Here is a 27,721-nt window from a genome sequence, read left to right on the forward strand (position 1 = left end):
ATATAGGTAGGGCGCTTGATATATTTTTTGGTGAGATATATTTATTTCATAAATCAAATGAACATATTTTAAAGATTAACAATTTGAATTCTACATTAAATCTATATTTTAATTTATCACATAAGAAAAATTACAGATCTATATTAAGTACTATAAGCTTAGCATAGACGTACATATTTTGAAATTATGCTGGAAGATAAAAATATTTATTAGTTATGTACCGAATTAATACTTTTTTCTTCTAGATCCATGTCTTCATAAAATCGGGGGTCACTTATTCTTAAGGCAGCCCTCTTGTAGTAGTAATAATATATGGCCGACACTGAAAATATTCAAAATAATTATCTTAAAAAATTATTTAATTTATTTAATGTTGGTGATACCAACTGAAGCGTACAAGGAAAAAAAGGAGGTATAGTCTATTTGCTAATCTGAGACACAACTGTCTATTAATTTCAGTAATTTTTTTGCGAAGTTGGTTACATTTTGACATAGTAGACGGGGTTTGAAATTACTAATTAGGTACTATACAACCAAACACACGTGCTCATAGCCAATATTAACAGACATAATCATAAATCTTATGCCAATCAATAATTAAAACGTTTTTATATACTTGGCATGGTCTTTGTCACTAGGTATATCCGCAAATTTTGTAATCCATTTTAAAAATAGTTCTAGACTACCTAGGCACCTGAAATTTTCAGAATAGCTCAGAACTAGTTAACAATGCAATATGTAACTGCTATTATACAGGGTGATTGATTAGTGGGGTAAAACTCTGTAGATCCTTTATAGTAATGGATAGAGATAAAAGTTAATAACAAAAATTGTAGCCAACTTTGAACTTCACATTACAAAATTAGTTAGAATGTTACAGGGTGTTCGATAATATAGTGGCAGACCAAACTTATGTTTTTTTAAATGGAACACCCTGGATTTTATTTTATATTCGAAATCTTCTTAACTTCTCTATTACAAAAATATAAAGGGTTGGTATGTTATACAGGGTATTTACAAAGTTATAACCAATTTTATATAAATATCGTAACAAGTTCAACTATTTTCTCAATAATTTTAAATAGAACACTCTATATTTTATATCACTATCGAGAAGTACCATTACCATACTTTAATTTTTATATAACATTCCCTATGTCTAAATTTATTAGTTTTCGAGATATTTTCATTTTTCAGAGTAAAATTATTAATTACGGGTCTAAATCTTTCCAAATTTTAAGCCATGACTGAATTGTCTAAAAGTGACAATTTACGATTACTGATTATCAATGATGGCTACAGTTTTTGTTATTAACTTTTATTGATATCTATTACTATAACGGATCTACGGAGCTTTACCCCACTAACCAATCACCCTGTATGGATAAATCGATTTTTATTTAAATTTCAAACTATTTTAAAAGTATGACTAATGCAATGATATTTTAAAGTACGTTAATAAATCGATATCTACAAATTGATGGTGGCTCAGTGGCATTAGACTGCAGATCGAGAGGTCCCGAGCTCGAACCCGGCTGTTGCGTATCTTTTTTAATTGTTTTAATAAATAATTAAAAGTTGATATACTTAGGACCGGTTGTTCGAACGCTAATCAAAATTGGAATCAACTGATTATTATCAAATATTTAACACCAACTGTCAATGTCAACATTGTTTGGGTTGCTGAAAATATAATTGATTACAATTATGAGATTTACTAATCAATTATGTTAATAATTGTTATGTTAATTAATAATTAATTAATCAATCAATAATTGATTACAATCAACTGATTGAAATACGAATGACGGGTGTTGATATTTGATGGTTGTTAAGGCGACTTAATTATAATCAACTTCTTGATTAGCGTTTGAACAACCTGCCCTTAAAATTCAAATTTTATAAGTTAATTATTATACAGAGTGGGCCAAATAAAAGTGTCCACCTCGATATTTGGCAGGATTTATTAGATTTTAAGAAAATGACAAAATAGGTCGACTTTTGATCTAAGGGGGAAACATTTTAACGGTACATACATCTGTCATTTGTCAACCTCCTCCCTTCCACACCCCCACCCCTTATTTTTAAATAGGGAATAGGGGTCGTGTGCTAGCTCATTTGAAAGGTTATTCAATTCTCTATTCAGTAATATTAATATTGGCATAATTATTTGTACAGGGTGTCCAAGAACAATTATTTTAAATTAAATTAATTGACACAAAAAGAAGAATGTATGTAATTTATTTAACTCAAAATACATTCTACTGCTGACAGAAAACAGATAAAAAATGTTTATTTGATAAATAAATATTGTTTGTTGCTTAAATTCAATATTCAACCTACCAAGAGGCAGTTGGGTGACAGCTTGAAGATTGAAATTAAAAAAGCAATGTTTATTTATCAAAAAACATTTATTTCTGTTTTGTGACAGCAGTATAATGTATTTTGAATTAAATACATTACATACATTCTTCTTTTTGTGTCAATTAATTTAATTTAAAAAAAATTTCTTGGGCACCCTGTATAAAAAATTATGTTAATGTTTGTATTACTGAATAGAGAATTGAATAACCTTTCAAATAAGCTAGCACACAATCCCTATTCCCTATTTAAAAATAAGAGGTGGGGGATGTGGAAGGGAGGGGGTTGACAAATGACAGATGTGTGTACCGTAAAAATGTGTCCCCCTTAGATCAAAAATCGACCTGTTTCGTCATTTTCTTAAAATCTAATAAATACTGCCAAATATCGATGTGGACACTTTTATTTGGCCCACTCTGTATAAAAATATCGGGTGGACACTTTTATTTGGCCCACTCTGTATATAAATATAATATACCATTTTAAAATTTTAAACAACCGTAGTATTATAAAAAGTACTTTTTTTATATTAGTGTAATTTTTGGAATCATAATTACATATAAGCCCAGTCGCATACCAAATAAACATGAAACGTAAATTACGTTTCATGGAAATATAACAGTGCTAAACAAATAAACGCCCGCCCATTTATGAAACTCTCCGAAAATAAAAATGTGTCATGAGCATGAATCACACTCGTTTCATTGGTAGGCGGACTTTGAGATTTGTTTAGCAGTGTTTTAGGTTCATGAAACATGTTTTTCGTTTCATGTTTCATGTTTTTCGTTTCATTTTTCTTTGGTGTGCGGCTGAGCTAACAGTTAATACACCTACTAAAATTTCTTATTTTATAAATTAATTATTTATTCGAAACATGTTGTGTCCTATATACAGTGCGGTGGAATAAGTGTAACTCCCCCCTGTTAACTTGTTTATTTTAAGAATATAAGCAAAACGCTCGGACAGCTCGATTTTTAAAGTAATCATAGTATATTATAGCATCAATGTTTCGAACTTTCCTTGATCCCTCTTCAGGTGACAGGCACAACTTGATTTTTTCAAATGGGAAAGTAATACATGTGACACCTCATTTAAAAGCTTTTGAAATACTGATTACAAAAATGTATAATACTTTAATCCTTTTTAAGACCGTAGGCGCAAAATTTCTTTCGAAATATTTTTAAACGCATTTATCTTTTTCGAATCCTGAGAAAACAAATAACTATTTTTGAAACATTTAAACGCAGAATGAAATATTACAGTATTATTGAGGGTCTAAAGTCCCTGAGAACTTCTATAATGATTATTTTAGTAAGTCACAGGGGTGAAAAATAGAGAAAATTTAGTCTGATTTTTAATTTCAAATATATCATTCAAAAGAAACTTTTTGTTTATTCTAAGGGACTTTCAGCTCTCGGTAATAATGTAATATTTCATTCTGCGTTTAAATTTTTCAAAAATATTTATTACTTTTCTCAGGATTCGAAGAAAATGAATGCGTTTAAAAATAATTAAAAAGGATTAAATTATTATACATTTTTGTAATCAGTACTTCAAAAGTTTTTAAATGAGGTGTCACATAATGTACTTTCCCATTTAAAAAAATCAAAGTTATGCCTGTTACCTGAAGAGGGATCGCGTAAAGTTCGAAACGTTGATGCTATAATATACTATGGTTAGTTTAAAAATCGACCTGTCCGAGCTTTTTTCTTATATTCTTAAAATAAACAAGTTATCAGGGGGGGGGGCACTATATTACCACTTATTCCACCGCACTGTATAACAAAACCGTGGTATTATAAAAAGTACTTTTTTATTATAGTGTAATTTTTGTAATTTTAAGCATTTTATATTATCAAATTATTTTATATTCTCTACTCTACATAAACAATGGAAACGTTTTATTATAAAAAAGTTTTTTTTATTAAAGTGTAATTATTATTTATTTATGGTAGGGAAGCAAAGTATGCTAAATGTGCAGTCACTCGAGCGCTTTGGAGACGTATTAGGTTGTGAAGAGTAGGTCCTAAAACCAAAAAAAGTTAAGTAACATTTTCCATTTTAGTGGGCGCTTGCCATTTTTTAATTTAATTTTTCATTTCCAACAATCGTTTTTTCCGATTATAACGCCATCTATGCATAATTCGAAAAAATGTTTCGAATAAAAGTTACTTATTTTTTTGTAAGAAATCCAAATCTGTAATAAAAAATGGGGGCTCCTATTTAAGATTTTAAAGTAACCCCCACCCCACCACCGTGCGGGGTCGTGTTTTGTGCGATTCGATAGATTTTTCAAATATATTGAATAAGTGTATTTTACAGTTTTTCGATCTGATGTTTATTTCGCGAAATATCGCGGGATTCGTATTTAAAATATTAAATTTACCCCCCACCCCTCTCCGTGGGAAGTCGTGTTTGGTATCACTCGATAGATTTTTAAAAAATATTGAGCACATATGTTTTAGTTTTTCGATCTGTCATTCATTTCGCGAAATATTCGCTTTTTTCTTGTGAAACTTTGGGACTCACCCATTTCCTTACGCCCGGCTCAAATCGTCAGATTTTTGAAATATACACTCTTTTGCATGTACTTAACTTACCTTATCTTAATCTGACAATTTCGAGTTTTTTAGGGATAGATTTTTTTTTCGGGCCCCCCTTAACGAACTCCCCTGTGTTAAGAGGCAATATATGGTAGAGGTACATCTACAGGGTACCAAGTTTCTCCCCATATGATAATCTGACGCGCTCGAGTAACTGCAAAAATCCCCGCTTGGGCTCCCCTACCATTACATCTGAATATAATGTACCTATTATTGATAAACAAATCCACAAGGAAAAGAAACAATTTTTCTGTAGCTGGCTGTATACCGTCAATCACCAATATTTAATGAAAAAATGTATAACAATTTATAAAAATCCCTTTAAGGGCTACATCACAAAACGTTTATGATGATATTTAAAAATATCATCATCAGTGTTTAGAACCTAAAAGTGAGTATAACCGTCTTAATGAATACAAAGTTTTACTGGAAACTGTTTAACTAAAATTGAAAATTGGAGTATTTTGAATATTTTTTGATTTCTTTTGGGAAAAATCAAGTAAAACGGTAAAGATATCAAGTATCGAGTTCAGAACTCCAAAATTTTTTATGGAGTATTGAGTCCAAGATTTTTCCAAAAGTTCTGAAAAGAAATAATAACGTATGTTGTACTTTTGAAAAGGTAGTTGAACGATTTTTAAAATAAGGTACCTACCACTCAACCCCTTTCCATTAAAGATTTTGGGGATTCTGTCCGCCCAGCTAGAGAATTGATATAATTTAGTTGAAGACCTAGGTGGAAGAAGGGGGAATGTAACGTTTTCTAAAAGTTTGAGTTTCTTAATGAATAAAGGTGGTATGTAACTTCACTATCATATGACACTTTACTTACCGCTAAATAGCTTAATAAGAGATATTCTAGTGCAGGGGTCACCAATTATATTTCGTGAGGGTCCGTTTCGAAAACCTATGACACTTCCGGGGTCCGGAGTTAACACTACCTGTCTGGTTGTTTCAATTCGGTAAACAAATCAGAAGGGTGCAATGCGAATAGTCTAAGAGCTAGTGAACCCTCCAACAAGGCTAAAAACCATGACCTGGCAGGCATCAGCGGTGCACGTGTATCTACCAGGTGAATCGAAAATTGCAAATTTAGGGGGCAAAATAAACTTTCTCCTGTAAGGTTTAAATTTAAGTATGTGTTTGAGTAAGTCATTTACAAGAAATGTGTACAATGACAGGCGATTCTGAAGAGCATAAGACCTTGCCAGGCGAGGGGAAAGATTAGGGTTTTTTCCTAAACTTATTCTTTTTGCATCGAACAAATTTTTTAAGGTTTTTTGAATCATACCAAACAGAAAAGGTCTTTAGTGATTTTTCTGTTAAGTTAATAGTTTTTGTTATACAGGGTGTTAGTAAATAAGTATGAAAAATTTTAAAGGCTAATTCTACATGAAAAATTAATACCAGTTTGCTCTATAAACATATGTCCGCAAATGCTTAGTTTCGGAGATACGGGGTGTTGAAATTTTTATTTCAAACTGCCAATTTATTTATTGCTCTAAGACCAGTTGAGCTATGAAAATAAAATTTGGTGAGTTTTAGGAGGTAGTTATTATGAATTTTTTGACATACAATTTAGAATTTTGTATTCATCATTGGCGCGCCTACGGGCAATGGTCTGAATTTTTTTAAAGAAAAAAATAGTACGCCACTGAGATATTTCGAATTAAAAATTATTTTTAAATTCCACGTCTAATTTATGATAAAAAACTTTTCCTGCCTTTTTTTCATATGATGCGCCGTTTTTATGCAGAAAAATAAAACATCTTGGCTCATATTTTTCATTTCTTAATACATCATCAAGAACTATCCAATATAATAATACCAAACTAGAACAATAACAGAAAATATTACTAATACCATTTCAACTAGGTGCAAAGCTGCAAGAAATGTTTAAAATGATCTCCTTTACAGGTAACAGAAGAATTTTATATTCATCATTGTCGCGCGTACGGGTAATGGTCTGAATTTTTTGAAGAAAAAAATAGTACGCCACTGAGATATGTCAAACTAAAAATCATTTTTGAATTCCACGTTCAATTGACGACAAAAAATCTTTCTTGCCTTTTTTTCATATGCGGCGCCATTTTTATGCAAAAAAAAATGAAACATCTTAACGGTTACAAAGTATTTGAACTAAGTTTCTATGCATATGGAAATTACCTCAAATACTTTGCAAACGATAAGATGTTTAATTTTTTTGCATAAAAATGGCGCCGCATATGACAAAAAGGCAAGAAAGATTTTTTGTCGCCAATTCAACGTGGAATTCAAAAATGATTTTTAGTTTGACATATCTCAGTGGAGTACTATTTTTTTCTTCAAAAAGTTCAGACCATTACCCGTACGCGCGCCAATGATGAATATAAAATTCTTCTGTTACCTGTAAAGGAGATCATTTTAAACATTTCTTGCAGCTTTGCACCTAGTTGAAATGGTATTAGTAATATTTTCTGTTATTGTTCTAGTTTAGTATTATTATATTGGATAGTTCTTGATGACGTATTAAGAAATGAAAAATATGCGCCAAGATGTTTTATTTTTCTGCATAAAAACGGTGCATCATATGAAAAAAAGGCAAGAAAGCTTTTTTATCATAAATTAGACGTGGAATTTAAAAATAATTTCTAATTCGAAATATCTCAGTGGCGTACTATTTTTTTCTTTAAAATAATTCAGACCATTGCCCGTAGACGCGCCAATGATGAATACAAAATTCTTAATTGTATGTCAAAAAATTCGTAATAACTACCTCCTAAAACTCACCAAATTATTTATGCAGGGTGTACAAAAAAATTTTTTGTACACCCTGCATAAATAATTATATTAATGGTTATATTACTGAATAGATAATTAAATAGCCTTTCAAATGAGCTACCACACAACCCCTACTCTCATTTAGAAAAATCATCGATTACGTCATCACGCTCAGATGGATGACGTCACTATTATTATATATATGCCAAAAAGTCCTAAGTTAAAAATAAAAATCGGCCTGTCTGAGGATTTTTCTTGAAATTTGCCCATTCTCGAGATAATGAATTTATGCCAACTCAAACGTCCTCACTTATACTACAGTGTCGCGCTCGCTTGATTAGCAATTAAAAAACAAAGGGGTTTCCGATATTGTATTGCAAAAAACTCTTTGGGGTTTCATCAATCAATATTTAAAGAATATCTACCTACCTTGGCAACTTTGAAATTTTTAGATAAATGTCCGATTTAGGGTTAAAAATGGCCAATTTCGCAATTTTCAAAATTTTCAATCGCTTATATAACAAGAACTATTAACTTAAGAGAAAAATCACTAAAGACCTTTTCTGTTTGTAATGATTCAAAACACCTAAAAAAATTTGTTCGATGCAAAAAGAATAATTTTAGGAAAAACCCCTAATCTTTCCCCTCGCCTGGCAAGGTCTTATGCTCTTCAGAATCGCCTGTCATTGTACACATTTCTTCTAAATGACTTACTCAAACACATACTTAAATTTAAACCTTACAGGAGAAAGTTTATTTTACCCCCTAAATTTGCACTTTTCGATTCACCTGGTAGATACACGTGCACCGCTGATGCCTGCCAGGTCATGGTTTTTAGCCTTGGTGTGCTATGAATTATCACTAGACAAATTTCTAGCCTTACAGGACGACCGTTAGTAAATTTTTAGGCAGAAATTTTTTTTAACAGTTTTTTAATAAATCCAAAACATCACCTTTTTTTGCTCCCGAAAATATGTTTTTAACATTTTTGGATCATCTTAAACAAAAAAGATTTTCTGTCATTTTTCTCAAAACTTGATAGATTTTAAGTTCTAAGCGATTTATAAACTGAAAAATGCGAATATAAGCATTTTCGAAGCTTGAAAATTCATGTGTACATTATTATTTTTGAGATTGTCAAGTGCCTAAATTAAAGTTACAAACATTCCATTTCAAGATTCTGATAAGTTATCGGGGTTTATTTCAATTTCGACCGTTTGTTTTTATTGGCGTATTTAATTAGTACATTGGCAATAATTAACTGAATAAATAATTAAGAAAAAATATGTTAATAATAATTTATAAAATTTTAATATATGTGAATTATTTGTTGGGCATTTTTTGCATAAGTACGTATAATATGTATAATAAGTGCGACAGAGACGCACCATAAATTGCGATGTGCGGCGACTTAAAGGTCGAGTGGACTCGCATAATTAACAATTAAAAAACAACGGTCTATATTGAAGTAGATAAGTCCCGATTACTCGTTAGAATCTTGAAATTGGATTTATGAACTTCAATTTAGGCACTTGGCAACCTGAAAACTAATAATTTACATGAGTTCAAACCTCGAAAATGCGTAGGTATTTTCACATTTTGCAGATTTTAAATCGCTTATGACTCAAAAACCATCAATTTTAAAAAAGTTGACAAGAGACTTTTTTTTAAATACAATTTTCGGGGCTAAAAGGTAATTTTGAATTTGTATAAAAAGATTGTTTTGCCCGGCATCCCGGGCCCCTTCTGATTTGTTTAAGGGGACATTTTTGAACAGGAATCCACAAAAAAACCGAATCAGAAAATTTGTGATTCTTTACAAAATTAAATTATCAGTGAGAACAATGACATTTTTTATTATGTACAACCTGTCTGAAGTTTGCAGTGAGTTTGGTGCAACTGATTCTCATTGGGGAGTTGAGATATTCATCTGTTAGCTGAGATCTGTAACGATTGTTAATAAAGTTCATTCTTTTTAAAGCGGCTTCGCACACACAAGTTAAGACAAACATAATATACAATTTTATGGCCAAACATTTTCAAAATTGCCAAACGCTATATTCTGAATTTAATGACGGTCCGCACAAAAGTAGCTCACGGTCCGGATGCGGACGGCGGTCCACTAATTGGTGACCCCTGTTCTAGTGGATGAAGGAGGTATGTAACATGTAAAATACAATTCTTGAATGGAAGAAGGAGGTATGAAACATTTTACGTCTTTTTCAGGTTTAAATTGTTTATAACTCGAAAACTATTAACTTTAGAGAAAAATTACAAAATACCTTTTTTGTTTCCAATGATCAAAAGAACCTAAGATAATGTACCCGAGTTCAAAAAAATTGATTTTTTTAATTTGTTTAAAAATTTTGTTTTTAATAAATGTAGCTAAATAACTACGAAATTATGGCATATAGATATAGGGAATATAACACGAAAAATAATCAGCATTTATTAAGGACTTCAAAATGCGCAAAAATATACAGGGTGTTCCATTTGAAATAAGAAAATTCATTAGATTTACAGAAAAACGGAAGTTCTGACAACAATGTAATTGTCACTATTATATCGGCCGCATTAGAAAACCCTTTGTCACCAAAATCTATAAAAAGTCGTACAAGCTGTTTCTGAGATAATTGAGGCCCATACATAAAACTCACTGTGTGTAATATACTCCATTTAATAATACAAGGCAAGGTAGACGGAAGAAGAAAGGCAAGGTCGAAGAAGAAAGGCCAGGTCGAAGAAGAAAAGCCAGGTCGAAGAAAACGTCATGGCTGAGACACCTGTGAGAATGGTTTAACAGATCCTCTGCATCCCTTTACCGAGCTGCCATTAACAAAATTACCAGAGCCAATTTGATAGCCAACGCTCAATAATCGAGCACAGCACATGAAGAAGAAGATAATTTTGTGTTCAATTACATAAATTTTTGTAAAACTGATTATAGAGTATTATTTCATGCCACATACCCCCTTCATCCATTCAGATAAAGGATAGTTATACAAACTAAAATTAATAGAAGAAGGCGGTATGTACAGTTTTTATTTATTTTTAGAAAAAATACTAAAAATAAAAACAAATTATCAACATTATATGTAAAGAAATGCTTATAGCAATATAAATAAAACCAAATAACACAAACAATATTTTCATGATAAAAGTAGAGGAATAAAAACTTTAACTGCCCATATCTCAAAAGGTAGGCTTTGTAACATACCTCCTTCTTCCACATAGGTCTTCAGTTGATAACTGGTCTACAAAATGTCCCCCTCACAAATAAATTTGAGGTGGTTTTACATATTTTTAGATTTTCTATAAGGAACAAATTATAGAGGGTAGCACCATTTCAAATTGACACACTGTAGGAGTAAATATCATAAAACCAATTATATTGAATGTAATACTTACTAAATCTTTGACCCATGAAAATGAGAAGGAATATGCTATTCCAAGATTGTCTTGCGTTACTCCACCGCTGTATCAGTAACCAGACATTAACAACAGTAGTGAGTATGAAATATATCATGCAAACTAGTAAAGTAGCACGAAATCTTTCATAGAGTAAATATACGAGTCCAGTCTGAAATTAATAATAATGGAAAATAAATTATTTCTCAAAAATTATCTAAAAATTCTAAAATCTACATTATATAATTGAATCGGTGAGTTCGAAAACATAGACTATCGGCATGCATAGAAAAGTTTTAGGTCTCTTACTTTGCAATGTGTTTTTAATGGTAATTTTTCAGAAACTAAAATGGACTACCAATGACGGATCAAAATGAAGGATGGACTTTGTATGGTTTTTGAACTCAACCCTATACAGGGTGAGTCATGAGGAACTGTACATACTCCTACCTCGTATAGAGGCTCCTATGGGGAAAAACAAATGACCATTAAAAAGTGTCTGCTCTTATTGTTTAATAATATACAGGTCGAGATTCGCATTTTGACAGAAATTTGTATTCGTCATAATTTTTGAACGGTCAGATCGATGTGTCTCTTATTTTGGTCAATCGTTACACTATTACCACCCAATCAACTGATTAAGTCAAACTAGAAAAAAATCAGGTCCGGCTTTAAAAAATTAGTTTGTTTGGGTCCTAGAAAAAATTTCACCCTGTATACGCTTTTTGAAAACTCTAATATGAATTTTACAAATTAGACAAATAGGCAATTAAAATGGCATATTTATTTTTTCCCCACACGATTACTTAATTTTTTATAAAAAAATCAAATTTGACTACGAATTAAAAGTTTGGTAAAGTGAACCATAGATTAAAAAAAATAACTTTTATTACAAAAATTAATTTTTTTAAACAAATATTTAGTTTATGTTACCACCCAATTAACTGATTTATTTAAACTAGAAAAAAATCAGGTCCGGCTTTAAAAATTAGTTTGTTTGGGTCTTAGAAAAAATTTTACCCTGTATACGCTTTTTGAAAACTCTAATATGAATTTTAAAAATTAGACAAATAGGCAATTAAAATGGCATATTTATTTTTTCCCCACACGATTACTTAATTTTTTATAAAAAAATCAAATTTGACTACGAATTAAAAGTTTGGTAAAGTGAACCATAGATTTAAAAAAAATAACTTTTATTACAAAAATTAATTTTTTTAAACAAATATTTAGTTTATGTTACCACCCAATTAACTGATTTATTTAAACTAGAAAAAATCAGGTCCGGCTTTAAAAAATTAGTTTGTTTGGGTCTTAGAAAAAATTTCACCCTGTATACGCTTTTTGAAAGCTCTAATATGAATTTTACAAATTAGACAATTAGGCAACTAAAATGGCATATATATTTTTTCCCCACACGATTACTTAATTTTTTATAAAAAAATCAAATTTGACTATGAATAATTTAAAAGTTTGGTAAAGTGAACCATAGATTTAAAGAAATTAACTTTTATTAAAAAAATTAATTTTTTTGAACAAATATTTAATTTATGTTACCACTCAATCAACCGATTTATTCAAACTAGAAAAAAAATCAGACCCGTATTTAAAAAATTAGTTCGTTTTGGTCTTAGAAATATAAATTTGAAAACTGTAATATGAATTTTGCAAATTAGACAAATAGGCAATTATTAAAATGGTATATTTATTTTTTCCCCTCACGGTTACTTAATTTTTTATTAAAAAATCAAATTTGTCAAAATCGGAATTTTAACCTAAAAATGAAAAAAAAAAATGAAATTACGGTAACTCGCTACAACTCTATTCCTTTTTAATAGTCTTTTTTTCTGAAATTTTTACAGCACATATCTCTTACCATTGTGAAGACTATGAAAATTGTTGTAGACTTTCAGTCTTCTTTTCGTAAAAGTTATAAGTTTTTAAAAATAAAAGGTGCAGATTCGTGATTGCAAAGTTAAATCGCAAAAATTAAGTGAAAAAATTTAAAATTTATCTATTTGATCACATCTATGTTAAATAATAGAGTCCAAAGAGAAGTGTATGGGTAGTTCTAGATCTAGACGTTTATAGAAAAAAAAATGGCGAAACTTTTAATTTTAAGAAAAACGTTGTTTAATTTTTTTTATTTTTATGGTAAAATTGCGATTTTGACCAATTTGATTTTTTAATAAAAAATTAAGTAATCGTGTGGGGAAAAAATAAATATTCCATTTTAATTGCCTATTTTTCTAATTTGTAACATTCATATTAGAGTTTTCAAAAAGCATATACAGGGTGAAATTTTTTCTAAGACCCAAACGAACTAATTTTTTAAAGCCGGACCTGATTTTTTTCTAGTTTGAATAAATCAGTTGATTGGGTGGTAACATAAATTAAATATTTGTTTAAAAAAATTAATTTTTGTAATAAAAGTTAATTTTTTTAAATCTATGGTTCTCTTTACCAAACTTAATTCATAGTCAAATTTGATATTTTTATAAAAAAGTAAGTAATCGTGTGGGGACAAAAATAAATATGTCATTTTAATTGCTTATTTGTCTAATTTGTAAAATTCATATTAGAGTTTTCAAAAAGCATATACAGGGTGAAATTTTTTCTAAGATCAAAACGAACTAATTTTTTAAAGCCGGACCTGATTTTTTTTTAGTTTGACTAAATCAGTTGATTAGGTGGTAATGGTGTAACGATTGACCAAAATAAGAGACACATCGATGTGACCGTTCAAAAATTATGACGAATACAAGTTTCTGTCAAAATGCGAAACTCGCCGTGTATATTATTAAACAATGGGAGCAGATACTTTTTAATGGTCATTTGTTATTCCCCGTAGGGGCCTCTATACGAGGTAGGAGTATGTACAGTTCCTCATGACTCAACCTGTATACGAAAAGAAATAGGTAAGGGTCATTCCATTTCAAATCACTCAATTTTGGAGCAAAAAAAAATTTGGGCCTCCGATTTGTCTGAAAATTGGTATATAGCTTCTGCGGGACGTAAAAATAACATATTTAAGGTCAAAAAATCTTCTCCTTTTTTTCTCAAAATGTTATTTTATGCGATTTTACAGTGATTTGGTGTTTATTTATACAAATTTGCATTTTCTATCGTAAAGTATCAATGTAAAACATAATATTTTAATAGAAGGGACTCAAAAATGTCATTATATGGCATTATAACAAGTTACTTTGATTCAAAACAAGCTTTTGATCAAATTTTATAGTGTAGAATACGTTAATAGTATATTAAGTATGGAGAACGGTAAGGGTTTTATACCGATCGAAGACAATTGTTTGGAGGAGAAGCGGAGCGACGACTCCAATTATTGTCTGAGATCGGTTACCCTTAACGTTCGACATGCTTATAACGTTTTTTGCACGATTGATACCATTATAAATTATAAAATTAAACATTTTCGTCATATTGACTAGTTTCATTCATTTTATCAAGATAGATACTTTGGTTGTTAGGTAGTAACTAGGGTGCATAATAACAATGGAGAATTGAGTTTTTATTTAGTTGTCAATAATTTTAAGTAAAATTTTGATTATTATAAATTAAAATATGAGCGAAAGTGAATTTGAAGAAATTGAACGGGCTTGGGAATGTTGATGTCCTCGGATTAAAACGTCATGGAGGTTGGCGTTCATCGAGAGTGGCAGAAAGCTATGTAGAAGATTCTCTTCAAAATAAAATAGATTTTGCCGAAAAAATATTGTGCAATACTAGTAATACTACTAATGTATGCAATTCTGCAGGAGTTTCTGTTAGAAGTGAAACCACAGCCCAAACAAGTGGGATTTCATTAAATAATTTAACAAATTGTACCATAAGTTTCAATATTAATAAATAATTCGTTAGTTTTCTTTATTCTTTCAAAAAATAAATTAAAATTAAGAGATTTTTTAACTCGACGGTAAGTGAATTACTTACCGTCGAGTTGGAGTACTTACCGTCGAATTGGATTACTTACCGTCAAGTTGCTAGTAAATGCACCTACTGACGTAAAATCTGTCACGGTAAACAGTCAAAAATGATCAATCGTGCAAAAAATACCGTTTTTTACATTTTTCTCCATTCCCAAAATACATCATAATCGATTTGGCTGAAAATTTGCCCACAGATAGACAAAACATAGGACTTTAAGTGGTGAGAAGGATTTGAATTATATTACAATACCAAAAAAGTTACATGCAATATTATAGTCAAAAATATAGGCGTCTACTGTAAGTACAATTAACTCGAAAATATCGACCTCACGCCAAAAATTGTTAAAAAGAAATTGTAATAATTGTAAATACGATTTATTTGGAACAATTTCAGTTCCTACCATTTTTGTCGAAAAGTTAAAAATGGCGGAGATATTGAGCAAAACAGGTTCTCCTTTAAAATCAAGATGGCGGCTAACGTAACGGAGGAATTCATTCGTGATTTTAAATTTAGGCTACTATTGACTCCCCTAAAGATCAGAAAAATAAAATTTTGGGCAGCTCGGCATTCAAGGTCAAATGCTATCCCGACTGGACTAATATATACTTTTCAGACTGATATTACTGCATGTAACTTTTTTGGTATTGTAATATAATTCAAATCCTTCTCACCACTTAAAGTTCTATCTTTTGGCTATCTGTGGGAAAATTTTCAGCCAAATCGATGATGATGTATTTTGGGAATGGAGGAAAATGTAAAAAACGGTATTTTAACGTTTTTTACACTATAAAATTTGATCAAACACTTGATTTGATTCAAAATAACTTGTTATAATGCCATATAATGACATTTTTGAGTCCTTTCTATTAAAATATTATGTTTTTCATTGATACTTTACGACAGAAAATGCAAATTTGTTTAAATAAACACCAAATCACTGTAAAATCGCATAAAATAACATTTTGAGAAAAAAAGAAGAAGAAGATTTTTTGACCTTAAATATCTTACTTTTACGTCCCGCAGAAGCTATATACCAATTTTCAGACAAGTCGGAGATCCAAAATTTTTTGCCTGAGTGATTTGACATGGAATGTACCGTAAACATTTCTTGATTTATTTAACATTTATTCAATACATACAATATTAAAACTGTTACCTCAATCTAATCACTCATTATTTTCAGAATTTGTGGTTTTCCATGATGTGATGTGGTAATAGAATTCCAATGCTTCACCTTGGTATAAGTCATTACCTTCTTGATGTCCAGGAATTTTTTTCATTAATTGGAACGGGTTCTTTATACGCCTTACTAGTGGGCAAAGGTGGACTATTCTTATGTTCTTTTAGCAATTTAAAAGAATGGGAGTTAAACCAACTGTATACTCTCACGTTTTAACATATCCCGGCTTTGAACTGGCATACACGAACTCCCTATAGTTTGACACAGCAAATTAATGTTTCTTTGTTGGAACTAGTACCTCGAGAGCTACACGTTTTTTTATAGTAATCAGGCCACCAGTTCTTAAAATCAGTAATATCAGTGTATCGGATTTGCTTTACAGTAAATGGTTGCTTTGTTCTGGAAGTCCTTATTACGTCCTCGTATTCTTCTGGAGTATAAATTCGATCATGTTTTCTGAAATTCCGTTTTGCACAACGCACAACCAAAATCCCGGTCACAAGGTAAGAACGAATGGCCTCTTATTGGAAAATAATGATATACCTACACTGCGCGGTGCAAAAAAATCGATCCACTAAAAATTTGGTCATTTTTGATGTTTCAAATTCCCCAAACCTGTTGTCCGATTTAAGCGATTTTTTACCACGTTTTAGCCTTATTCATTGACAATATCGCTGTAATAATATTGTTGCTAGACAGTCAAACTGTCATTGTATACCGGGTGTACGAATCAAACTGTGCTTTTTTCTCAAAATTCGCATTACCCTGTAGATTATTCTATCATTTATCAAATACTGAAATTAAAACCCAACTATAGCCTCAGGTTTTCTTCACATTTTGTCTTTCGATTCATTCGCTTATGTTGGATAATAAAAAAGTTAGGTACTTTAACAACTGGCCATGTTCGTCATCAGTACAGGGTGTTTTCTAAATAAGTGTGACAAACTTTAAGGGATAATTTTACATGACAAAATAATGACAATTTGCTTTATAATCATATGTCCGCAAACGCTTCATTTCTGAGATACGGGATGTTCAATTTTTTTTACAAACTGACAATTTATTTATAGCTTTAAAACCAGTTAAGATATGCAAATAAAATTTGGTGGGTTTTAAGACGTAGTTATTGCACATTTTTTAACATACAATTAAAAATTGTATATTTACCATTGGCGTGCGTACGGGTAATAATATCAGTCATAATACCTGTTTGCGCGCCAAGGGTGAATATTAAATTCTTAATTGTATGTCAAAGATGTACAATAACTACGTCTTAAAACCCACCAACTCTGACACTCTGAACGACAACTCTGAAGAAATCAAGATCAGAATAGAAAAAGCTAGAGCTACTTTTACCAAAATGAAAACAGTTTTATGCGGAAGAGAGCTAAGTTAAATCTTAAAATTCGCCTCATGAGATGTTACGTGCTGTCAGTTCTTTTCTATGGAATGGAAGCTTGGACACTGAAAAAGATCGATACAAGGAAAATAGAAGCATTCGAGATGTGGATGTACCGCAGGATACTGAGAATATCGTGGACAGAGAGAGTAACAAACATGGAAGTGTTGCGAAGGATGCAGAAAGAAAAAAGAACTTGCACATACTATTAAAAAGCGCAAACTGCAATACTTGGGACATATAATGAGGGGACAAAAGTACCAGCTACTACAATTAATTGTTCAGGGAAAAATAGTAGGTAAAAGATCCATTGGCAGAAGGAAACATTCATGGTTGAAGAATTTAAGAGATTGGTACAAGTGCAGCAGCTGCCAATTATTTAGATCTACGGTATCAAAAATACGCATAGCCTTGATGATAGCCAAACTTCGGAACGAGGACGGCACCTGAAGAAGAAGAAGAAAACCCACCAAATTTGATTTGCATATCTCAACTGGTTTTAAAGCAATAAATAGATCGTCAGTTTGTAAAAAAAATTGAACATCCCGTATCTCGGAAACGAAGCGTTTGTGGACATATGATTATATATAAAGCAAATTGTCTTTATTTTCTCATGTAAAATTATGCCTTAAAGTTTGTCGCACTTATTTAGAAACACCCTGTACTGATGATGAATATGGCCAGTTGTTAAAGTATCTAACTTTTTTATTATCCAACATAAGCGAATGAATCGAAAGACAAAATGTTAAGGAAATCTGAGGCTATAGATGGGTTTTAATTTCAGTATTCTATAAATGCTAGAATAATCCACAGGGTGATGCGAACTTTGAGAAAAAAACACAGTTTGATTCGTACACCCGGTATACAATGACAGTTTGACTGTCTAGCAAAAATATTATTAAAGCGATATTGTCAATGAATAATGCTACAACTTGGTAAAAAATCACTTAAATCGGACAACAGGTTTAGGAAATTCGAAACATCAAAAATTACCAAATTTTTAGTGGATCGATTTTTTTTGCACCGCAGTGTATTATATGGACCACTATTTTATTGTTGAAGTGAAAACCCGTACAAGTCTCGGACATGTACGGTTTTTCTCCTCACGCACGACTACAATCAGCTGTGCTACGTTAACGGCTAAGTTTGTAGTACGGTTTTTAGGCCCAATCGAGAAAGGGACACATTTTAAACAAAATGAGAATTTTACTTTAAAATGTAAAATTCTGGACTTGTACGGGTTTCGAACTCACCGATTCAATTATTATAATATGTAATTATATATTACAATTCTAAATTATTTCTAAAAATGTATCTAAAACATTCATAATTTTATATTATATTTTACTTCATATTATTTGACGAATTTAAAGTATACTCGTAAACAAAAATATCGAATATTTTGAAATTGATCTGATATAAATCTGATATGGGCGTTATATGATAGCTAATATAATTTTTAAATTAAATCTCATCTTTTTGGTAAAAAAATCGTGAAAATTACCCCCTAGTATCCCAAATGAAATTAATAGTTACTGTTTCACAAGTTAGTCATGTATTGTTTATATGATCTGCAAGTTTCATCGGTTCAAAGTGCTTATTTTTGAAAAAAATTGGTTTTAGAGTACATTTTTTGTAATTTTGAAAAAAATGCCACTTTTTCAAAACAACTTAAAAGTTATTAATGATAAACAAAAATCTCAAACAGTACAAACATATAGGTTTTGCTTTGCTGAATAATTTGGACATTTTGCTATCCTGTAAGACAAAAATTGGTTAAGATATGGCTATTGCATACACTCGTGATTAGTGATTCGTTCAAGCCATTTCCACTACAGCCCTTTCAAAAATAAGCACTTTGAACCGATGAAACTTACAGATAATATAAAAAATATATAAGTAAAGTAACTTGTGAAGCGGTACTAACGAATAATTTCATTTGGGATGATAATTAGGGGGTGATTTTCACAATTTTTTTTACCAGAAAACAGGGACTAACTTTATTTTAAGCGTAACTTGCTTATTTTTGTTGCTAGAAACTTTTTTAAAAAACAAAAATAAAGTTTTTTAAAGAGTTGTGATTTTAAAAAAGTGATGAACTTTCCCGAAAAGTTCTTTATTTTGTGGTTATTTTACGTTTAAATGTTCGATTTGGAATTTGACTAATAAGAATATACTTTTCATTAGCTGCAACTCTGCTTCTACTGGGTCTACAGACTTCATAGCTACGAGTAAAATATAATAATATTTTTGACAAAATACTTACGTTTTTGAGTTATTTGCGAAAAATCGTCTAAAAACGTGTTTTTTTTTAATAATGAACATATTCACTCGCAAATAACTCGAAAAGTATTGACTTGATGAAAAAATTCTATAGAACAAAAGTTACTTAGAATTAGTCAGCTTATCCATTCCCAGACTTTATTTTGCAAGTAGGTACATATTACCTATGTTTTTTCACCTTCGAGAATGGATGATACTCACCTCCAGGCAAAAGTACTAGACATGGACCCCGCGTACCAAAAAAAAGTTGATTAATAGCAAGCTAAAAATTTGTCAATAGCTTAACGGTGTCTAGTCGGACAAACTTTGATGTACGGGAATACTGGAACAGGGAAGTTTTAATTGTGGAACAGTTTAAAATTTTGGAACGTTAGATTACGAAAACGTCCCATGTATGTTGTCGGACTGAACATCCAATTGATTTGTTACCCTTTCATTAAACTTTCATGCAAAAATCAGACTGCTATTACTAACCAACATAATTCCTGTCATTTGACATGTTCTTCGTGTTCCACTCATTAAAATGCCCAGTTGGTGATAAACACCAGTCTGATTTTTGCATGAGAGTTTAATGAAATGGTAACAAATCAATTGGAAGTTTTGTCCGACAAAATATATGGAACGTTTTTGTAGTCTGACGTTCCAAATTTTTAGCCTGTTCCACAATTAAAACTTCCTCTGTTCCAGTGTTCCCATACATCAAAATTTGTCCGACTAGACACCATTAAGCTATTAACAAATTTTCAGCTTGCTAATAATCAACTTTTTTTGGTACGCGGGATCCAGGTGTATACACATCGGCACAATATCACTTTTTTTCTATGACATGTTAGCTATGTGTATCATCAGTGTTACAAGAACATGGTGAGCCACCCAAAAATACTAAGATTAAAACCTTTTAAAAATATACTAAATGTCTTATAAAAGTACGTATATACATAATTAAATCCAAAGTATGGATATAATTCCTATGGATATGGCCTTAGGGCAGTGTATGACTCCCACACGTAGAGTTGCACAAGTTTGACTTGAATGTTTGAATTTGACTTGAGTTTGACTTAATTTCAAGTCAAGCTCAAGTCAATCCTTCTGACAAATAATTCAAGTCAAGTCAAACTGGTCAATCGTACAGGTTTGAAAATTCAAACTGTTTGTCAAACTAGTTTGAAAGAGTATGAAAAATAATTTATTTCGTAGATATACTTTTTTAACAATCCACGAGGAAAATAAAATTCCTGTAGCTGGCTGTATACCATAAATCACAAAAATACAGGATCCTTCGTAAAAGGTATATTTAAAAGACCCTAATAAGGGTTGCATCACAAAACAAAACGTTTTCGGTTTAACAAGTAATCCATCATCAGTGTTAACCCAATAACATGCATGCGTGAGCCACCAAAAAGTTATGGGTAAAAACCCTTTAAAAGGTATAAGATCTTATATTATACTACATATTATGTTTAAAATAGTTAGATGTTGCAAATATTCCTGGATATTACCAGGGCAACACACGACTCTAACCCACGTGGATGTGATATAAAAGGGATGAACCTCACATATTGAAAATTGAGTGTCAACTATATCTTTTAAAGGGTTTTTACCCATAACTTTTTGGTAGCTCACGCATGCATGTTATTGGCTTAACACTGATGATGGATTACTTGTTAATCCGAAAACGTTTTGTTTTGTGATGTAACCATTATTAGGGTCTTTTAAATATACCTTTTACAAAGGATCCTGTATTTTATTTTTTTAAATTTTTTTATATACTTTTTTATTGAGATAGACATGTCAGTTGCCAATTAAGATAAGAAATTTAATAATACATTGAGTGCCATATAAATCATCCTTTAGTTCCAATAATTTTAGTATTTGTTTCCCTCTACTCATTTTTAAAAATCATGTACAATAGAACACTGACACTTTCACAGTAAACTATTTTTTTAGCACGCACAACAAAATTAAATAAAAAAATACTAAATGAACAGTTATAATTTTCTGGTTTTATAACCGATAACAATAAACATCGGCACCGTCTTCAACGACAGAACGAAAGTCATAAAAAAAGGTTCAGGAAAATTAAAAAGGAAGAAAACAAAGAACCTCAAAAATATGTTTCCGTACCAACCCCTTTTTAAGGATGTTAATTCCTTGAAATTTTATGGTCAAATTTGGATTATCTACATTTTTTCAATACAAATGCCCCAGAATCTCAACATTTGGTGTGTACTAAAAGTATGAGTCAAGCTGCGTAAGTGAAAGCAGAAGGTACTAACAGTAGAAGTTGACCTGTACCTTACAAAGCAGACTTTTGAAATTAAAAGTTGTACTGTTGAAATAAAATCAATATTTATACATGAAAAACAGGCTATTGATTTATACTCTTAGTACAGAAATGATTAATAAACATTCAAAATTCAAAATATAGAAGAATCCCGAAAGTTCCATTTTATGACTTATACTATACTATATATATTCTTAGTACAAAGCACGTTAGACATAAAAAAAGATTTTATAAAGATTATTATTGTATTTTTCAATAACATTTTCACTTTAAAAAAATTCCATCATTTTTTGTCAAAATTAATGTGTACATTAATGTGGACAAAACTGTTATTCTGGCCAAACGCTTAGTTTAGCATAAACAGACCAAAGTCGGCGCTTAGTCTACAATTGCGAAACTGTTATGAATGGCAGTTATGGATATATGGCAGTTATGAATGGCAGTTAAGAATGGCAGTTATGAATATAGTCTTGTTATGAAAAACTAAAAACCCTTAATAGACAGAATGTCGATTGGTTTATTTTTGTTTTTCTTAGTAACCGTTAACGTGACAATAACAGGGATTTTTCCAAGATAGTTTTAGCTACGTGTCACAAGAATCCGCTGTTATCTCGATTTTAAAGAAATGGCGCTTGGTCGAGTTATGCATAACGCTGTTCTTTAGAATTAGTTTACTGTTTGTGATTTTATAACGCTGTTCTTTATTTTTACATAATTGAAGTATGTATGCACTTTGCAATTTTCATTGTTTTGAAATTACCTGCCGCAACATCAAATAAATCAGTATATTTATTTTTCTTAATTAATACTGCTTCGACTAGAGATTGTTTCTCTTAATTTTTGCAGTGGGAATACCTTCAATATCAGACTCAATTTGTTCTGGTACTTTATCTGAACCGAAAAATATCCACATTCAGATATTATCTCCCAAAGCCACACACTTCAAAACGAACGTAATAAACAAGCCAAACATGGACGTCTAAATATGAACTACAAACTAGTTTGCGGAGTAGCAGAATACAGATTCAGACCTATCCAAATAAATCACAACAAAATCCGTACGCTCTCAATTAGAATTGGAAATAAACACATTGCCAATATGACATTCAAACTTCAAACTGTTTGAAGAAGTTTGATTTCAAGTCAAATCTAAAGATATCGAAATCAAGTCAAGTCAAACTTTTTAACAAAAAAAGTTTGATTTTCAAGTCAAGTTAAGTTTGTTGAATAAAATCAAACTAGTTTGACTTGATGCATCTCTACCCACACGTAATACATGCGTTGCTAGTTAATAATTAATTTTGTATATTTTTGAATTAATTATTAACTAGCAAGCCACGTATTACATGTGGGAGTCATACATTGCCCTAAGGCCATATCCATAGGAATTATAGTATCCATCCTTTGGATTTAATTATGTATATAGGTACTTTTATAAGACTATTTTATAAGTCAATTTTTAAAAGGTGGTATGTATACAGGGTGTTTCATTAATAATTGTCTATATAGCAACTGGAGAAACCTTAGCAAAAAATACGAAAATTTAACCTAAAACGCTTACATATAATGTGGTTCTTTACTGAGTTACAGGGTGTTTTATCTAAAAATTTAAAAACTATTTTTACTCAGCATTTTAAAACTATTTGACGTATCCTTTTTATACTTAGCAGAAAGTGCGACTACTATACACTCTACTAAATTATGATAAACAAACGTTTATAGCTACTACCAGAGACGTACGACAGGGGATAGTGAATGGTTGACCCTTCTCAAATTCTACGCCACTGGACGAATTACTATTTTAGTTCCATTTTTGGATTCTCCAATACTTTCTACGTACATAATATACTCTTCATTTGAAGTTAAATATGAAACGGCACATTTATTTTGATATTAATTTACGATATTATTCATATGATTAAAATTTAAAAAAATTTTGTACCAGTACTTTAAAACTATTTGGCGTATCCTTATTATACTTGGCAGAAAGTGTAGAAACTGTACACCCTACTAAATTAAGATAAACACACGTTTCTAGCTACTACCAGAGGCGTACGACAGGGGATACTGGCTGGTTGACCCTTCCCAAATTCTACGCCCCTGACGAAATTGCTATTTTAGTGTAATTTTTTGATTTTCCAATATTTTTTATGTAAATAATATACTCTTCATTCGTAACGATAAGATTATTCGTTTTCGAGATATTTGAAATTAAAAATGAAGCGACACAATACATTAATCAAAATAACCGTGTCGTTTCATTTTTAACTTCAAATATCTCGAAAATTAATGACTTTATCGTTACGAATGAAGGGTATATTATTTTCATAGAAAGTATTGGAGAATGCAAAAATTGAACTAAAATAGCAATTACGCCAGTGGCGTAGAATTTGGAAAGGGTCAACCATTCACTTTCCCCCGTTGTACGCCTCTGGTTATAGCCAGAAACGTTTGTTTAACATAATTTAGTAGTTTGTACAGTACCTATACTTCCTGCCAAGTATGAAACGGATACGTTGAATAGTTTTAAAATTCTGAGCAAAAATAATTTTTAAATTTTTAGATAAAACACCCTGTAACTCAGTAAGGAACCACATTTTATTTAAGTGTTTTAGGTTAAATCTTCGTATTTTGTGCTAAGGTTTCTCCAGTTACTATATGGACAATTATTAATGAAACACCCTGTATATAAATACCTTATATTTTTGGGTGGCTCACCATCAGTGGCGGCTTGTCCTATGAGGCAGGTGAGGCCGGGCCTCACCAGTATATCAATCGACTATTTACGTTATTTTGTTGTTTTATAATCAGTTTTGTAAATATAATTGAGCTTTTTGAAATTTCCTAAATAACTTTATTTTTATGAAAAAAATTAAAATCGGTACTGCCCTGACTCTTTATCTTCTTATATATCCGTCTTCCACGTGCCATTCCAACTTTCTCAAATCATTACAGTTGAAGCTAGCCTCACACCAACTGCAACAGTATAGGACAACGCCAACAGTAAAACCGGCAAAATTTGAAAAATGTGCCACCGATTCTAGGAGCAAAATTCATCCATCCTTGAGGCTGGCCTCAGGCTCCGCGGAACGGAATAGGAATAGCCGAACGGCCTCAGTCTCCGCGGAATGGAATGGGAATAGCTGAACTGAACCGACTAGTATTACAAGCACAAGTCGATTGCAGATCATAGCTTTCTATGTACACGCGGTATATATGTATTTATGATATGTATTTAAAACAGTGTTCATTTTAAATAATTGTTCATCATCACCTAACATATTGTTCTGAAGCTATTTTTTCTTTGTGGCATTTATGTAATTTATTATTCTAAAAGAGAAATAAGATTATACAATTTAACTTAAAAAATGATTTTATTAACGTCTCCACTTCCACATCGGACGTTTACATACAAAAGTAGTTTTTAAGTGTTTCAAAAATGTTGTATTTTGTGTTTGTGTTTTATTTTGTAAAATATATTATAACTACATAATAAATTATTTTTCTTTATTTATTTGTTACATTTACATAAAAAGTAGTTTTTTTAAGTGTTTCAAGAATGTTGTATGCTGTGGTTGTGTTTTTTTTGTAAAAATTTTTTGAATATATTTATTCAAATCAGAGTGCGCAAAAGATTTAACCGAATAATATTGCAACATGATTCCCACAGCCTTAGCTCATTCCCCATATCTTCCACGATTTTTGAAAAACGCACTCTTTTGTCATGTAAAATTTGAAGTTTTCAATATGGAATTGGAATTCAAAAAACTCTACGCACTGAGGCTGAAAGCATTTGAGTCGATTGCATTCACTGGAAAAGTTTTAGAGAACTAATTGACAGCAAATATTTCTTGACGATTTTTTGTCCGGAATTCTTTGTAGATATTTTGAATAAAAATTGTTTGTAGATTATTTGTCCGGGATTTTTTGTGGGGATTTTTGTCCGTGGATTATTGTTCGGGGATTTTGGTGGGGATTTTTTTCCGGGGATTATTTGTCCGGGGATTATTTGTCTGGGGATTTCTTGTCCAGAGATAATTTGTGAGGATTTTTTGTGCGGGATTATTGATCCTAGATTCGTCCTAGCGTTATGACGTCACAAAATCGACCTTCTGGCCATTAAAGAGAAAATGACCATAATAATAAAATTCCTCAGGTGTAGTGTGCCTCACCACCTTATACTATTACGAGCCGCCCCTGCTCACCATGTTCTTGTAACACTGATGTATGCTCTTGTTACAGAGCGATAACGTTTTGCTTTTATATTTGTGTAGCCCTTTTAGGGGCTTTTAAATTAATATACCTTTTACCAAGACGAATTTTTCATTAAATTTACTTAAAAATAAAATAATTCTACCATACTTTAAGCCCCCCTTAAGGATAGCTATGACACGATTTTGATAGGCAACCCATGCTAGAAATATTTGTCTATGTATGAAATTTAATAAAAATAATGTTTCATCCGGAAAGCAGTTCGGTGCAGGTCGACCTATATAAATATATTCTTGCAAGCACAAGCAAGTTTTTTAGGTTAGGTTAAAGTTTATAACGTTTATTAAAGTAGTTTAGTTATTTTCACAGAGTGTAGAAAATATTGAAAATAGTATATATGGAGTGGACCAATGAAAGTATTTTACCATTTTTGGATGCATATGAATCCATAATATGGAATGCAAATTGCTTTTTTTTCTGCTATTTAATAATAAACTTCCACCAGAGATAATGACAAAGCAGCTGAATTTATAAGAAGCTCTATATCACTACCCATTCTGTACCTTTTTTTGTTCGTTTAGAGTATATTTGTTGTTCCCACAGTGGCTCGATACACGAAAAATCTCGAATATGTGGTGCAAGGTGCTTGCCGTTTAATGAACACTTTCATGAGCACTCAAATATTTGATAATTAGCTAGCACTTGTTCAGTATTTGCCAAATACCGCATGTCTGGCGCCGCCTTAAGGTAAGTTAGCTTAATTCGACCTATTTTAACCTCAGGAATCTAAAGTTAAGCTATGGCCCATTATTTACCAAACACCCTGTATTTAGGTACATAAATTACTTACCTGGAAGACATACGTCGAGAAAAACGTTAACAACAAAATTGATAATGCTAATATAAGACAGGCATCTTGAGCTCTAAAACAATGATTATTAGGAAAAATATCTAATAATGTAAAAACTGTTGGAACTTACATAAACATAACTAGCATTTTAGCATTACTACCCCTGTTAAACATCGAAAATATGTTTATGCACCAATCAAAGAGTATTAGAATTGTTTGAATGGTTAAAATAACCGTATATCTCGTAGTGTTTAGCTTCATGTTTTGTATTCTCGTAATATTGCTAGTATTTACTTGAAAGTCACACCATTTTTGTTTTACCTACCCATTGTATTTCAAATTTAAATATCGATTTTTCCAATGTTGACATGCGTCGTCGTAACATGTCAACCAGAACCAATGTTTTACAATAAAGGTTGCCTACTTAATGGCG

The 27,721-nt window shown here is 31.1% G+C and overlaps 1 protein-coding gene across 1 annotated transcript; it reads right to left on the reverse strand.

Annotated features, from left to right (window-relative positions):
- Positions 1–41: 41 nt before the first annotated feature.
- LOC126885959 (transmembrane protein 138) lies at positions 42–27,642 on the reverse strand. The gene is made up of 4 exons (XM_050652785.1): positions 27,419–27,642; positions 27,289–27,361; positions 11,133–11,304; positions 42–322 (listed from the first exon to the last, which is right to left on the reverse strand). Exons 1-4 carry the CDS (start codon positions 27,547–27,549, stop codon positions 210–212), a joined length of 489 nt encoding a protein of 162 aa, XP_050508742.1. The 5' UTR covers positions 27,550–27,642; the 3' UTR covers positions 42–209.
- Between the last annotated feature and the right edge of the window lie 79 nt (positions 27,643–27,721).

Source organism: Diabrotica virgifera, chromosome 6 (assembly GCF_917563875.1).
Source record: "Diabrotica virgifera virgifera chromosome 6, PGI_DIABVI_V3a".
NCBI lineage: Eukaryota > Metazoa > Arthropoda > Insecta > Coleoptera > Chrysomelidae > Diabrotica > Diabrotica virgifera.